Source organism: Hyperolius riggenbachi, chromosome 6, assembly GCF_040937935.1.
Source record: "Hyperolius riggenbachi isolate aHypRig1 chromosome 6, aHypRig1.pri, whole genome shotgun sequence".
Classification (NCBI taxonomy): Eukaryota; Metazoa; Chordata; class Amphibia; order Anura; family Hyperoliidae; genus Hyperolius; species Hyperolius riggenbachi.
Window position 1 is genome coordinate 244967266 of NC_090651.1, and position 14930 is coordinate 244982195.

Here is a 14930-nt window from a genome sequence, read left to right on the forward strand (position 1 = left end):
TACCATCTCTAGTGGCCTCAGCTGGAAGCCCAACATCACTGCCACGCAACGCAAAGCCCAAGAGAGACTCTTCTTCCTCCGCCAGCTGAGGAAGTTCGGCATGACTCAAGAAATTTTAACCAGCTTTTACTCCGCCACCATTGAGTCGATCCTCTGCTCTTCCATCTTGGTGTGGTATACTGGCGCCACCATCAATGATAGAGACAAACTACAGAGGGTCATCAGGTCAGCAGAGAGGATCATTGGGTGCCCCCTCCCTTCACTTGCCCTACTGCACAACAAAAGACTAAAAACCAGGGCACTGAGGATTGTGAACGACCCCTCACACCCAGGCCACCGCTATTTCAACATTCTGCCCTTGGGACGGAGGCTACGAGCCATCCCCACAAAAACCATGAGACACAGGAACTCGTTTTTCCCCTCGGCAGTCAGCCTCCTAAACTCCCTCCACATTCTACCACCAAAGCAAGCCCCAACGAGCGGCGAGGCCGGCGGTGCTACGGCTGATCAGCACACAAGACTAACTATTAGACATCCCAGTGACTCACTGGGACTGTAATGTGTTCCGCAATGTATTGTTAACTGACACCTGTTGTGTATTCTGTCTCTTTCTTTGTACTCTTCCTGAGCTTTTGTACTGTGCCAAAAACAATTCCGGGCATGACCCCTCATGCTTGGCGAAATAATTCTGATTCTGAGCTTGCTGAATTCATGAAGTAATTCAGTGAATGCTCTAGTAGTGAAAACAGTGTTTTGCCTATTGTTATTGTTGTATTGGATAATCACATCAGGCTCCTTAGTAGGGAGTAAAGCACCCCCCCCCCCCCTTACAATAATTGTGAGTAAACAGTCACTCAAAGTGATCAAATTTTGTTTTAAATGAGTTATTCCTGGTACACACCATGCAATTTCCCATCAGCTCAATAAATCGAATCGATAATTTCCGATAGATCCAATCTGATTTCCAATAGTTTTTGTACAGAAGTGATCAGAAAATCAATCGGAAATCAGATCAGACCTGTCAGGAATTACCGATACAATCCATTGATCTGATGGGAAATTGCATGGTGTGTACCAGACATTAGACTATTAGTTCAGACAGGTGGCTGAACAACATAGTTATAGCATGGTACAGCCACCCAGCACTTGAGTGGCGATCAACTGCATGGTTCAAAAATACTGCATGTAACATTCAGTGTGTAGTGGCCACCCAATTAGAGTTAAACTGGCACAGTGCTGGGTTAACCACTGTACCACAATCACCGCCAAACAATCACAAGTACTACCCACACTTGGAAGCAGTCAACAGGCAGTAAATGCCCCAGTGGACAGCCATCCTTCTACATAACTGTGACTTGCTCCAGAGGCTATGAAAGCAAAAATAAAGGTTAGGCAGGGTTACGCTAGGTACATACAATACAATTTTCTCACAGAATTACTGTTAAATAGATTATTTCCCACAGGTCCTGATTTTAGATCGATTTTCCATAGACGTGAATGGAAAAATCATTTAGAAACCAGATTGGACAGTAAATCTGTCCAAAAATTGTATCATGTACCTAGCATGAGAGAGTACACTGATGCATCAAAACTTAAGGTTATCATAAAAACAATGTATAAAGTCAAAAGACTATTTAAGCACGACCCTCATGGAAAGCAATAATCTCTTAGTACAGCAAATGTGTGCAGTTATTTTCTGTACAGAAAGTTGCAACATACTTTGCCAGTAGTACTCAAAATAGGCACCTATCCAGACATTACTGTTTGACAAATGTCTGGAGATCAAGCACCATTAGCATGCTGTCAGGCATGCTTTTACTATGCAGTTTGTTATGCTGGTTGGTCTGGCTGCACCATGCACAGGACACTGACATCTACCGTAATAGACAGAACATCATCAAGGGTCACACAGTGCACAGCAGCCTGTCACGTGTCCCCAAATAAGCCGTATTCCTGCGTCTCACCCGGGCATGTTTGAGCACTTCCTGGACCTTCCAGTAGCGATCTGGACCCCGGTTCCGCACCCAGCGTGACAGGCTGAGGAACACCATGATATACCCTCCACTGGATCTCACGCTTGCCCTCTACAACTATGGACACCGGAGTCGCAGCGGATGTTACATCATAGTCATGTGACCTCCTGAAGGGCAAAAGCTGCGGTCGTCAGTTGACAGGAAATCAGGGTATTCATTAGCCAGAGGAATACTGAAACTAATGCTTTGTTGCAGTGTTTGGCGTTTATGCTATTTTACTTATGGGTAGCAACGCTGCAAAAATATAATGTTGCCAAACGTTTGTTTTCATTTCACTTTTCTCTAACCACCTAGGAATTTACTAAACTGAATGTAAACTGTATTGCCCTTCTTGCTAAAGTCTGGTCTGTAATCTGTCTGGAGTACCAACTGCCCAGCAATTCACAGGAAGTGCATTTGATAAGCGAAATACAAGCTTCATAAAGTACACTGACCACACAGGAACAGCAATAGGCTGTTGTTGTGGCGTACGTAAAAAGGGGCGCTGGGAAAAAAAAGGGCGCAGGGTTTTAAACGATAAGCATGGATAACGTTTAAAAATGAATTGTACTGTATTTCGTTTAAAATTAATGTTTTATAAAGTTATAAATCATTAAATAATGTGCATGAAATCGGCAATTGTAAAAACGTTAAACTTCCGTTTAAATAGTGAAACGTATAATAACGTTTAAAAAAAAATTACTAAGAAACCCTCCCTGTACCTACCCCTAACCCCTAGACCCCCCTGTTGGTGCCTAAACCTAAGACCCCCCTGTTGGTGCCTAAACCTAAGACCCCCCTGTTAGTGCCTAAACCTAAGACCCCCCTGTTGGTGCCTAAACCTAAGACCCCCCTGTTGGTGCCTAAACCTAAGACCCCCCTGTTAGTGCCTAAACCTAAGACCCCCCTGTTGGTGCCTAAACCTAAGACCCCCCTGTTGGTGCCTAAACCTAAGACCCCCCCTTAGAGATCACTGTATTGTGTGTAGAATAATGTTTTAAAAAGAGTAAGGGATAAAATATAGTACAATTTACGTTACGTACTGATCGCTTTGTTTCGTGAATAATAATGTTTTACAAACACTAAGGGATAACTTTTAAAATAATGTTTTATTGAAATAGGAAACGTAAATCATCACAAGCAGTTATAAAACATGAAAAATCTTCGGGCGCCGTTGGTAAACGTTATTATTCTCGGGCGCCCTTTTTTCCTGTTTGGCGCCCAGTAAACGATAATTATTATGGGAGTGAATGGCGGCGCCCGATTTGTCCACTAGCCACCTGCGCCCTTTTTTACTGTTGCCGTTGTTGTGGCCTTCCCATGTGGTCACTGTAATGATTGGCTGTTTCCATGTTCCCCTATATGGTTAGTGTAATGATTGTTACTGTGCTCTCCTACACAGCCAGTGTAATGATTGATTGTTCCTGTTAGTGATGGTCAAGTAGATGCAAATAAAGCTGAATTACAACAATTCTGCAAAGATGAGTGGGCCAAAAGTCCTTCAGAGGGCTGTAAAAGACTCGTTGCAAGTTATCGCAAACACTTGATTGCAGTTATTGCTGCTAAGGGTGGCCCAACCAGTTATTAAGTTCAGGGGGCAAATTCTTTTTCACACAGGGCCATGTAGGTTTTGAGTTTTTTTTCTCACTAAATAATAAAAACCATCATTTAAAACTGCATTTTGTGTTCAATTATGTTATCTTTGACTAATAGTTAACGGTTTTTGATGAGCAGAAACATTTAAGTGTGACAAACATGCAAAAAAATAAGAAATCAGGAAGGGGGCAAATAGTTTTTCACACCACTGTATATATATATATATATATATATATATATATATATATATATATATATATATATATATATATATATATATATATACAGTGGCTTGCAAAAGTATTCGTCCCCCTTGAAGTTTTCCACATTTTGTCACATTACTGCCACAAACATGAATCAATTTTATTGGAATTCTACATAAAAGACCAATACAAAGTGGTGTACACATGAGAAGTGGAACGAAAATCATACATGATTCCAAACATTTTTTACAAATCAATAACTGCAAAGTGGGGTGTGCGTAATTATTCAGCCCCCTTTCGTCTGAGTGTAGTCAGTCGCCCATAGACATTGCCTGATGAGTGCTAATGACTAAATAGAGTGCACCTGTGTGTAATCTAATGTCAGTACAAATACAGCTGCTCTGTGACGGCCTCAGAGGTTGTCTAAGAGAATCTTGGGAGCAACAACACCATGAAGTCCAAAGAACACACCAGAAAGGTCAGGGATAAAGTTATTGAGAAATGTAAAGCCGGCTTAGGCTACAAAAAGATTTCCAAAGCCTTGAACATCCCACGGAGCACTGTTCAAGCGATCATTCAGAAATGGAAGGAGTATGGCACAACTGTAAACCTACCAAGACAAGGCCGTCCACCTAAAATCACAGGCCGAACGAGGTGAGCGCTGATCAGAAATGCAGTCAAGAGACCCATGGTGACTCTGGATGAGCTGCAGAGATCTACAGCTCAGGTGGGGGACTCTGTCCATAGGACAACTATTAGTCGTTCACTGTACAAAGTTGGCCTTTATGGAAGAGTGGCAAGAAGAAAGGCATTGTTAACAGAATGCGTAAGAAGTCCCGTTTGCAGTTTTCCACGAACCATGTGGGGGACACAGCAACCATGTGGAAGAAGTTGCTCTGGTCAGATGAGACCAAAATGGAACTTTTTGGCCAAAATGCAAAACGCTATGTGTGGCGGTAAACTAACACTGCACATCACTCAGAACACACCATCCCCATGGTCAGTAATGGTGGTGGCAGCATCATGCTCTGGGTGTGCTTCTCTTCAGCAGGGACAGGGAAGCTGGTCAGAGTTGATGGGAAGATGGATGGAGCCAAATACAGGGCAATCTTGGACGAAAACCTCTTGGAGACTGCAAAAGACTTGAGACTGGGGCGGAGGTTCACCTTCCAGCAGGACAACTGTGAAGAAACGCGGAAAAGCCGCCGCATGGACGCGGGATGAGGCGGCTGTTTCCGCGGTTGGCATAGCGGAACGCGGAGAAACCGCCGCGTCTGACGCGGCGGTTTGCGCGCACAGGGCTGCTACTGACAGTCTGACCAAACGCGGGGAGGCCGCCGCATGTACATATAGCGGTGCGTTCCCCCCGCGTGCAGGCCAGCAGAGACATTGCAAGACGTGACTGGTGTGGCTGGGACTGATAGTCCACACAGGTTCAGAATGACGCGCGTGCACACTGAAAGGCAGAGTTTATATGATAGCCAGAAGAAGGTCAGCTGACCAAGCTGGTCAGCTGACATTTCCTCCACTTCCCATTGGCCCAGCACTTAGGGGAGGCGCTGGAGAGCGCTGCACTATATATACTGGGTGCTGGTCATTCTCTGGTTGTCTGCCGTTGCGATCATCACTACGTGGTAGCACTCAGACCTTGTCTGTATCTGTGTTCTAGCATAGTTTCCAAAGGTGTTGATGATCACGGAGCTCACACCTTAGCGTTAGGAATATTGAATTGTATTATTTGTTATGACCTTCTGCTTGCCTGACTATTCCTTCTGAACTCTGATTCTGTACCCTGCTGTTTCTGATATCCTGTTGCCAAACTCTGCTCGTTCCTAGACTCTGTATCTGCCTCCTGATTCTGTACCTCGTTATTCTGACTCTCCGTTGCTAGACCCTGCCTGTTGTTGGATTCCGTATCTGTCTTCTGATTCTGTACTTTATCTATCCGTGTGTTAATGACCTGGCTTGCCCGACCTCGAGATCTAGCCTTACTGTTAGAGGCAGTTCCCAGATCTGTTAGTGACACTCCCTCATTGGTGTCACTCACGCTCTGTCCTTCCTACGTTCTGCTTAGCTCCTCCCCCGGGAGAGTCTAGGCTTACGGAAGAAGCATACTTCTGTGCAGTACTCCTTACTGCCCCTGTACCTACGCCTTAGGTACAGTCCTCTAGTGTTACTGTTACACCAAACAATCACTTCTCTCTCAGGTGTCCAGAGGTTAGTGATATATCTGATTATCGGTGATACTGCAGATTATCAATAATCGGGTATATATCTGCATTCTCGGTGATACTGCAGATCACCGGTAATCAGACCCTCTCTGTGTTACACCGATCGTTACAGAACGGCAGACCAAAAATGCAAATGGACGCACACACTGACCGTCTGGGCGCACTTGCCACTTCGGTGGAAAACATCAACCAAGTGCTGGGTAGTCACAAGACTATGATTGAAGCCCTGTCTGGTTCTTTACAAACCCTCCAGACAGCAGTGGACGAGGTGCGATCCCCTCCTAGCTCTGACATACGTTTGCCTGTACCTGAGAAGTTTTCTGGTCACAGATCTGACTTCCGCAATTTTAGAAGTAGAGTGTTATCTTATTTTGAGTTGAGACCCCGATCTTCAAGAACTGTAGCCCAAAGGGTCACATTTATTAAGACTTTGTTATCAGGCAAATCTCAGACGTGGGCGTACAGTTTGCCCACCGGAGACTTAGCCCTCACGTCAGTGGATGAATTTTTTAAAGCTATGCCAGTAATTTACGATGACCCAGACCTTGCTGCAACTTCTGAGCGGAAGCTCAAGCTTTTGCGTCAAGGCAAGGATCCGGTCGAGGATTACGCAGCAGAATTTAGGAGGTGGTCAGTTTCAGCCAGGTGGGACACTTATGCCCTCTTAGATTGCTTCTTATCGGGGTTGTCAGATGAGGTTTCCAATCTCATGTTAAGTCTGCCTGAACCCAAAACAGTCGATGAGGCCATTTCATCGGCCATTCGAGTCGACCGCAGGCTACGCTACCAGAAACAGCCCCGGGGTAGTAGTCATGTAAGAATGGTGTCCTATGCTGCGCCTCCAGTAACTCCACCTCCTCCAGTCTCGCCTCCACCCAAACCTATGCAAATTGGTCTGTCGAAACTATCCCAAGTGGAGCGAAGACGTAGGATGTCTAAGCAGCTGTGTCTTTACTGCGCAGAGGGGGGTCATAGAGTACGTAATTGTCCTAATAAGTCGGGAAACGCTACCGCCTAGGAGTTGTAGGGGGTAACACCCTAGGCGCGGGTCTTTTACCCCTAGAAGATAAACGGTTACTTCTTCCTTGTACTGTTGCGTGGGAAGATAAAACCGAGGATTCTGAGGCCTTTGTTGATTCAGGCTCTGCAGCAAATTTTATGGATTTCGAATTTGCAAGGAAATTAGGGATTCCGCTCACCCCGGTAAAACCACCCATTCAGGTTACGGCAGTAGATGATTCCCCCCTGCAAAGTAATCATCCGCTGTCTCAGACACCAGAGGTGGAAGTCACTATAGGGGTGCTACATAAAGAAAGATTACAGTTTTTTGTGTTACACATGACCACCTCCACAGTCATCCTTGGCATGCCATGGTTGCACCTTCACTCCCCACAGATCAATTGGGCCACTGGGAAGTTAACTAGCTGGTCAACTCACTTATCTTCAGCAGTGTTTAGGGAAGGTGACATTGGGCCAGACCAGGATTCATCTGGAGGGGGTACCAGTACAATATTCCGAGTATTCTGACGTGTTCTGTCCCAAGGCTGCTGATAAGTTACCTCCACATCGCCCGTTTGACTGCCCCATCGATCTCCGATCGGGTTGTATGCCCCCGAGGGGTCATCTCTACAATTTGTCTGGGCCAGAGAAAGTGGCCATGCAGGAGTACATTCGTGAGAATTTAGCCAAGGGGTTCATTCACCCCTCTCGGTCGCCCGCTGGCGCAGGGTTCTTTTTTGTTAAGAAAAAAGACGGAGGCCTGCGGCCATGCATAGATTACCGGGGCCTGAATAAAATCACAGTGAAGAATCGCTACCCTTTGCCCCTGATAGATGACCTGTTTACACAAGTTACCAACGCTAAGATCTTTTCGAAGTTAGATTTACGGGGTGCATACAACCTGGTGCGGATTAGAAAGGGCGATGAATGGAAGACGGCCTTCAACACGCCCGACGGGCATTACGAGTACTTAGTGATGCCCTTCGGGCTGTGTAACGCCCCGGCCGTCTTCCAGGAATTAATCAATGAGGTATTCAGGGAGGTGCTGGGCAAATTCGTGTTAGTATACCTGGATGATATACTTATTTTCTCAAACAACCTCTCTGAGCACAGGTCACATGTCAAATTTGTATTGGACAAGCTAAGACAAAACATGCTTTACGCTAAATTGGAGAAATGCATCTTCGAGGTGACATCTGTCACCTTTTTAGGGTACATAATTTCCACCTCGGGCCTGTCTATGGACCCTGCCAAAGTCTCTGCTGTGCTGGAATGGCCTCAACCTGTGGGGTTAAAATCTCTTCAGAGATTTTTAGGCTTTGCCAATTACTATAGAAGGTTCATAAAGGGTTACTCCACTGTCATTGCACCCCTCACTAGTGTCACTAAAAAAGGGGCAGATACTACCCACTGGTCTCCAGAAGCTCTGCAGGCATTCTCCACTTTAAAATACTTGTTTTGCTCTGTACCCATCCTAAGACACGTTGACACTTCCTACCCCTTTATTGTTGAGGTGGACGCCTCGGAGGTCGGGGTAGGGGCTGTGCTGTCTCAGCGATCTGGGTTACAGGGTAGATTACACCCATGTGCCTATTTTTCTCGTAGGTTCTCTCCGGCAGAGAGAAACTACGACATAGGCAACAGGAAGCTCCTGGCCATCAAGTTGGCCTTTGAAGAATGGTGTCATTGGTTGGAAGGAGCAGAACATACGATTACAGTTTACACTGATCACAAAAATTTGGAATACATCAAGGGAGCTAAGAGATTAAGCCCCCGTCAGGCTCGATAGTCATTGTTCTTCTCGAGGTTCAGATTTATAATTACGTACACTCCATGAAGCAAAAACATTAAGGCAGATGCCCTGTCTAGATGCTTTGAGCCGGAGACAGCACAGCCCTCTACCCCAGAGACCATTGTCCCACAAAGACTGGTACTAGCAACAACTGAGACATGGAAAGACTGGACGGAGACGTTAGGGCCCTTTCAGCAGGATGTCCCGGAGGGGAAGCCTGAAGGGGTTATGTTTATCCCATTGCCATTCCGTCTTCAGATCTTACAGATGTTCCATTCACACAAGAATGCGGGACACCCTGGGGCCTCCAGAACACAAGATCTTGTTGCCAGGTGCGCTTGGTGGCCTTCGCTGGCAATAGATTGCAAGGAGTATGTTAGAGAGTGTGCGGTGTGTGCAAAAAGTAAGCCCTCCTGGCTGGCACCTGTGGGAACGTTGCAGCCCTTGCCCACCCCGAGTGAGCCGTGGACCCACCTGTCCATGGATTTTGTGGGTGAGCGTCCCAGGTCTGAGGGCATTTGGGTGGTAGTCGACCGCTTTAGTAAAATAGCCTATTTTGTGCCCTTGAAAGGACTCCCCTCAGCCCAGGAGTTGGCCGATTTGTTCATCATCCACGTTTTCCGATTGCATGGCATTCCGGAAAACAGTGTCAGATCGGGGAGTCCAATTTGTTTCGAGGTTTTGGAGGGCATTTTGTCACCTAATGGGCATGGAATTGTCATTTTCATCGGGCTACCACCCACAGACCAATGGTCAGACTGAGAGAGTCAACCAATCATTGGAACAGTTTTTGAGGTGTTACGTTGCAGAAGCGCAAAATGATTGGGTCAAGTTTTTGCCCTGCGCAGAATTTGCGCACAATAATTTAAAAAGTTCTTCCTCGGGATTCTGTCCATTTCAGATAGTTACTGGGAAGCTGCCCAAATTCTCCCCATTGCCAATCGCCTCCACTCCATTTCCAGCTCTGGAGGCCTGGCAAGAGTCATTTAAGGACGTATGGTGGATCGTGAAAAATAATTTGGAGAAGGCGTTCCAAAGTCAGAAAGGTCAAGATGACAAAAAACGTTCCTTAGAGTGGAAGTTTCAACCAAGAGACTTAGTCTGGGTGTCCACACGTCACTTGACCTTGAAACAGCCCTCAGCTAAGTTGGGGCCCAGGTTTGTGGGTCCATTTCCAGTAACTAGAAAGATCAACAACGTTACTTATGCCATTGATCTTCCTGCCAGTATGCGTGGCGTAAGATCCTTTCATGTGTCCCTGCTTAAGCCAGCAGTCCATGTGGGTCCCACTCCTCCTCCTCCTGTGATGATAGATGACCAACCTGAGTACGAGGTAGAGAAGATTTTAGACTCACGCATAGTTCAAAACTCAGTACAATATCTGGTTTATTGGAAAGGGTATGGTATTGAGGAGAGATCATGGGTACCTGAATGTCGCATGCATGCTGACAAATTGAGAAGGGAATTCCACGCTTTACATCCTGAAAAGTCTGGAAGAAGCTGTCCGGAGTCCACTCCTCGGGGGGGGGGGGGGGGGTACTGTGAAGAAACGCAGAAAAGCCGCCGCATGGACGCGGGATGAGGCGGCTGTTTCCACGGCTGGCATAGCGGAACGCGTTCCATCCCGCGTGCAGGCCAGCAGAGACATTGCAAGACGTGACTGGTGTGGCTGGGACTGATAGTCCACACAGGTTCAGAATGACGCTCGCGCGCTGAAAGGCAGAGTTTATATGACAGCCAGAAGAAGGTCAGCTGACCAAGCTGGTCAGCTGACATTTCCTCCACTTCCCATTGGTCCAGCACTTAGGGGAGGCGCTGGAGAGCGCTGCACTATATATAATGGGTGCTGGTCATTCTCTGGTTGTCTGCCGTTGCGATCACTACGTGGTAGCACTCAGACCTTGTCTGTATCTGTGTTCTAGCATAGTTTCCAAAGGTGTTGATGATCACGGAGCTCACACCTTAGCGTTAGGAATATTGAATTGTATTATTTGTTATGACCTTCTGCTTGCCTGACTATTCCTTCTGAACTCTGATTCTGTACCCTGCTGTTTCTGATATCCTGTTGCCAAACTCTGCTCGTTCCTAGACTCTGTATCTGCCTCCTGATTCTGTACCTCGTTATTCTGATTCTCCGTTGCCAGACCCTGCCTGTTGTTGGATTCCGTATCTGTCTTCTGATTCTGTACTTTATCTGTCCGTGTGTTAACGACCTGGCTTGCCCTACCTCGAGAACTAGCCTTACTGTTAGAGGCAGTTGCACAAAAACACAATTGCTAACTTCTAGCAAGAGAAATGTCCTGCCTCTATCTGGCCAGCAGGCGCCAGTCAGCCAATCAGGTGTACTGTCATACACCCTTTGCCTGCTGTACCGAATCTAGCAGGAATTACATAAATTAGCATTCAGGTGGGAGGCTTCGGTTGGACGCAATCGTGAATTGCATCGTTTACAGGGACGCCCCGTGTAGGCACATCTCCCACACGGTCCTCTCCCTAACCACTCACCTATCAACCGCATTTTTTTGTGCAGTTGGCATTCAGTTTAGAGGGTGAGTTCCCTGGAGGTGAGAGGTCCAGGGCTTGCCCACACTTCCCTCTAGGTGTCGCATGGTGGTTTGGGGGCCCCAGCGAGTGAGAGAGACCTGGGGCCCCTGGGCTGTCATGTGGACCAGTGTTTGTTAGAGGCAGTTCCCAGATCTGTTAGTGACACTCCCTCATTGGTGTCACTCACGCTCTGTCCTTCCTACGTTCTGCGTAGCTCCTCCCCCGGGAGAGTCTAGGCTTACGGAAGGAGCATTCTTCTGTGCAGTACTCCTTACTGCCCCTGTACCTACGCCTTAGGTACAGTCCTCTAGTGTTACTGTTACACCAAACACTCACTTCTCTCTCAGGTGTCCAGAGGTTAGTGAGATATCTGATTATCGGTGATACTGCAGATCATCAATAATCGGGTGTAATGATCGCTGCTGCAGCAGCTATTGCTGGAAGTAGTAGTGCTGCAGCTCAGGCAGTTCTGATCTATTTCCATGCAAGCTGCATAGCTTTGTCTGTCTTTCCCTGCTGTCAGCTTGTGACTGATTATCATTCACCTGTGTGGGAATCTGCATGTCTGCTCCCATTGGATGACCTCAGTATAAAGATCTGCTTCCTGCAGGGTTTCCTTGGGTTTTCATAGCTTCAGTGTAAGCCAGTCTTGCTGTCGCTTTAGCCCCCGATCGTGTTTCTTGTTATAAAGATACTTTGCTGGTCTTTGCATCATTTATTGGTTCATTGCCAATATATATGCATACCAGCACGTTTATTATTTTCCTTGTATTTGTGTTACATTGATACAGCAGTTTTGCTGATGTATACGTACACGAACTGTTTATATCCTGTGTGCAGTTAGTCAGCTTTCCAGCACGTTTTGGTAGGTTGCGCGTACCGTGACCACCCGTGCTGAGGTAGTTACCCTGCTCCTGGTTCTGTTTGTGGATTGCGTTCATCTCTGCGAAGAGATAACGAATCCTTCTGAATCCTGTTCTGTTACTGTTTGTGGATTGCGTTCATCTCTGCGAAGAGATAACGAATCCTTCTGAATCCTGTTCTGTTACCGTTTGTGGATTGCGTTCATCTCTGCGAAGAGATAGCGAATCCTTCTGAGTCCTGTCCCCTGTATTACTCCAGTCCTAGTCAGCGTTCCTGCTTATGTCATATATCGGTTCATTGCCGATATATACATATGTTAGTCAGAAGTTACAAATAGTTTCATTGATAGCTGTAATTGTAATACGCTAGGAAAACATACTTATTGTATATTTATCTGTGTTACGTTCATCTATCTTAATCCTGCTGTTTTCTGACTGTCCTGTCCTGTCTTTGTGAGGCACGCCATCGCCGCAGCGCATTGGCTGCCTCATTCCAGTCTGTCTGGTTTTGGACGCTTGCTGTCGCTAAGTAGCCGCTAGCTAGCAAGCGTTCATTCTGTCTACCTGTCCTGATCTCCTCAGTTCTGGTTTGTGCGCTCAGCGCTACTTTGCGCTGAGACGTTATAACGAAAGCATTGTTTGTGGCTGTCAGATCTGCACCGGCTCTGTGCGCCACAATCTCCTATTGGAGTCAGTCCTCCCCTCCACTATACTAGGGATAGCCTGTTTCCTGGTGCTAGTGTGTGTACCTCCTCCACGCCAGCTCATGCGTTGCATGCTGACTGTGGAGAATACACCACCAAGCCTCACATTATGAAAACCCCATTACCAATCCCCATTGTGGGGGGGATTCCCAGAAAGTATGACACTGTTAATTATGGTTCCTGTTCCTTTAAGAAATTTGAAGAACTTAGCTCTGAAACAGAAAATGAGTTTTTCTCTGAATGTGCCAGGTTCCTGACCAATCCTGATCTCCAAGCGACTCCTGTTTCAACCTGGGCACTCCAACTAAGTTATATTTTGTTTAAAGGGGAATTATTCCAGTGGGCATTTGATGTTCTCAATCATTCCGATTTGAAAGAGAGACCGCTGGAATTTCTAGCGTTTGTGATCCATAACTGGTTGCGCATAGATCCATTGCCTTTTCCTCTTAATGAACTCCTGGCAGCAGGTCAATCAGCTACTCCTTCAATTGCTTGCAAAAATGTTCAGCAAGCAGAAAGTGTTACTGATAATTTTCCTGCAGCCTTGAATAAATCACCAAGAACAGCAGGGAAAACAGCAGGGTCTAAGGCCAAACGCAAACGTTCTAAGAAACGTGTCCGATCTGCAGAGTCGTTATCCTTAGCGACTGAGACCTATAATGAGATTCTGCCATTAACAGATAATGAAATGCAATTGTCTTTCAGGGGAGTTAAATGGACTTATGAAACTACTAATGAACTTTCCTCCCTGGCTAGGGAAAATAAAGATTTTTGTTTAAAAGAATTATCTGAGTATGATTATGAGGAGATATTACAGAGTATTGAACAAATCAACTTATTTGTGAAGCAAGGAAAGTTTGCATACACTACAGTTCAGCACTTGCTACAGGTATTGGAGATTCTTAGGAATAAGGAATCTGCCAATCACCTGCTAATTAACCCAATATATGTCCCTGCTACAATCATATCTGCAAACCATGATATGCCTGTTAAGTATGCTTGGAATCCTCCATTTGAGAAAGGAGAGATGGAAGCTCTGGTCAATGAATGGAAGAATGATTCAAGTTCATTTTGTCAATTTTACAGTGCAAAAAGTGAATTAGTATTGAATGCATGCATTAAGTCTGCCTATAACCTAATAAAAACTGGTGTGTGTGGGTATGACTTTGTGGCTCCATTGATTGATGTGTGGGAACTGATTTTGGATGATTTTTATGTGACTCCGAATTCGCAAATTTGGCGTTCTGACCCGCCTGCTTCAGCACCTTTGGCTGATTCAGCAGGTGATTCGGAGCTCTTTTTGTGTGAAATTGAAGTTCCTGCAATTCCACCCTGTACCATGGATAACTCAGTGTTACTTACCAGTAAAACAGAAGCCACTGATACATTCTTAACCTTGCCCTGTGCAAATTTCTCAGCAGAGAATCCAGAGGTCCTGCTGACTTCCGAGTCCAGCCTAGCCAGTACTCATGACTCTTTGTTCAGTGAAACAGACACCAGAAAAATCTTGCCTGTCTCTGCAAACACTTCTGCAGAAATTACCTGTGTTAATAAAGTTCAACTCCTGTCTGATCCAGCAGATGCCAATAGATGCACTACATCAGTTTCCGAGTCCCAGCAATCCTGTCTAGACACCTCAGAACCCCAGCATCTGAATTTTCCAATTTTACAAATGAATGGTGATTCAGATGCGCAAACATTGTGTCTTGATCTTCCTGTTTCTACACCTCGCTCTAGTTTCGTGAATAGCTCAGAGCATCTGCTCTGTGAACCTGAAATCGCAGAATTATTACCTTGTTCAGAAAATGTTCCAATAAATTTGCCCTGTACCATGAATTGTGCAGTAAATCTCTCCAATGAAACTCAGGTCACAGAATCATTATGCTGTCCAGCAGGTGCTTCCATGGTTTTGCCCTGCAATATGGACTGTTCAGTGATCCTGTCCAGTGAAGCTGTGGTCGCGGAGTCTTATGCTTCACCCAGTAC

At 45.9% G+C, this 14930-nt stretch overlaps 2 protein-coding genes across 4 annotated transcripts in view; one reads left to right on the forward strand and one right to left on the reverse strand.

The window, feature by feature from the left end:
* Nucleotides 1-2114, reverse strand: part of MRPL20 (mitochondrial ribosomal protein L20) — a 31983-nt gene extending 29869 nt beyond the window's left edge. The window contains exon 1 of the mRNA XM_068240629.1: nucleotides 1965-2114. Within this exon, the coding sequence (XP_068096730.1) occupies nucleotides 1965-2051 (87 nt within the window). The 5' untranslated portion in view covers nucleotides 2052-2114. The remainder of the gene's footprint in view (nucleotides 1-1964) is intronic.
* Nucleotides 1990-14930, forward strand: part of C1QTNF12 (C1q and TNF related 12) — a 217833-nt gene continuing 204892 nt past the window's right edge. For all 3 annotated transcript variants that reach the window (XM_068240624.1, XM_068240627.1, XM_068240625.1), the window contains exon 1: nucleotides 1990-2183. The gene's annotated coding sequence lies outside the window, so the exon portion shown is untranslated. The remainder of the gene's footprint in view (nucleotides 2184-14930) is intronic.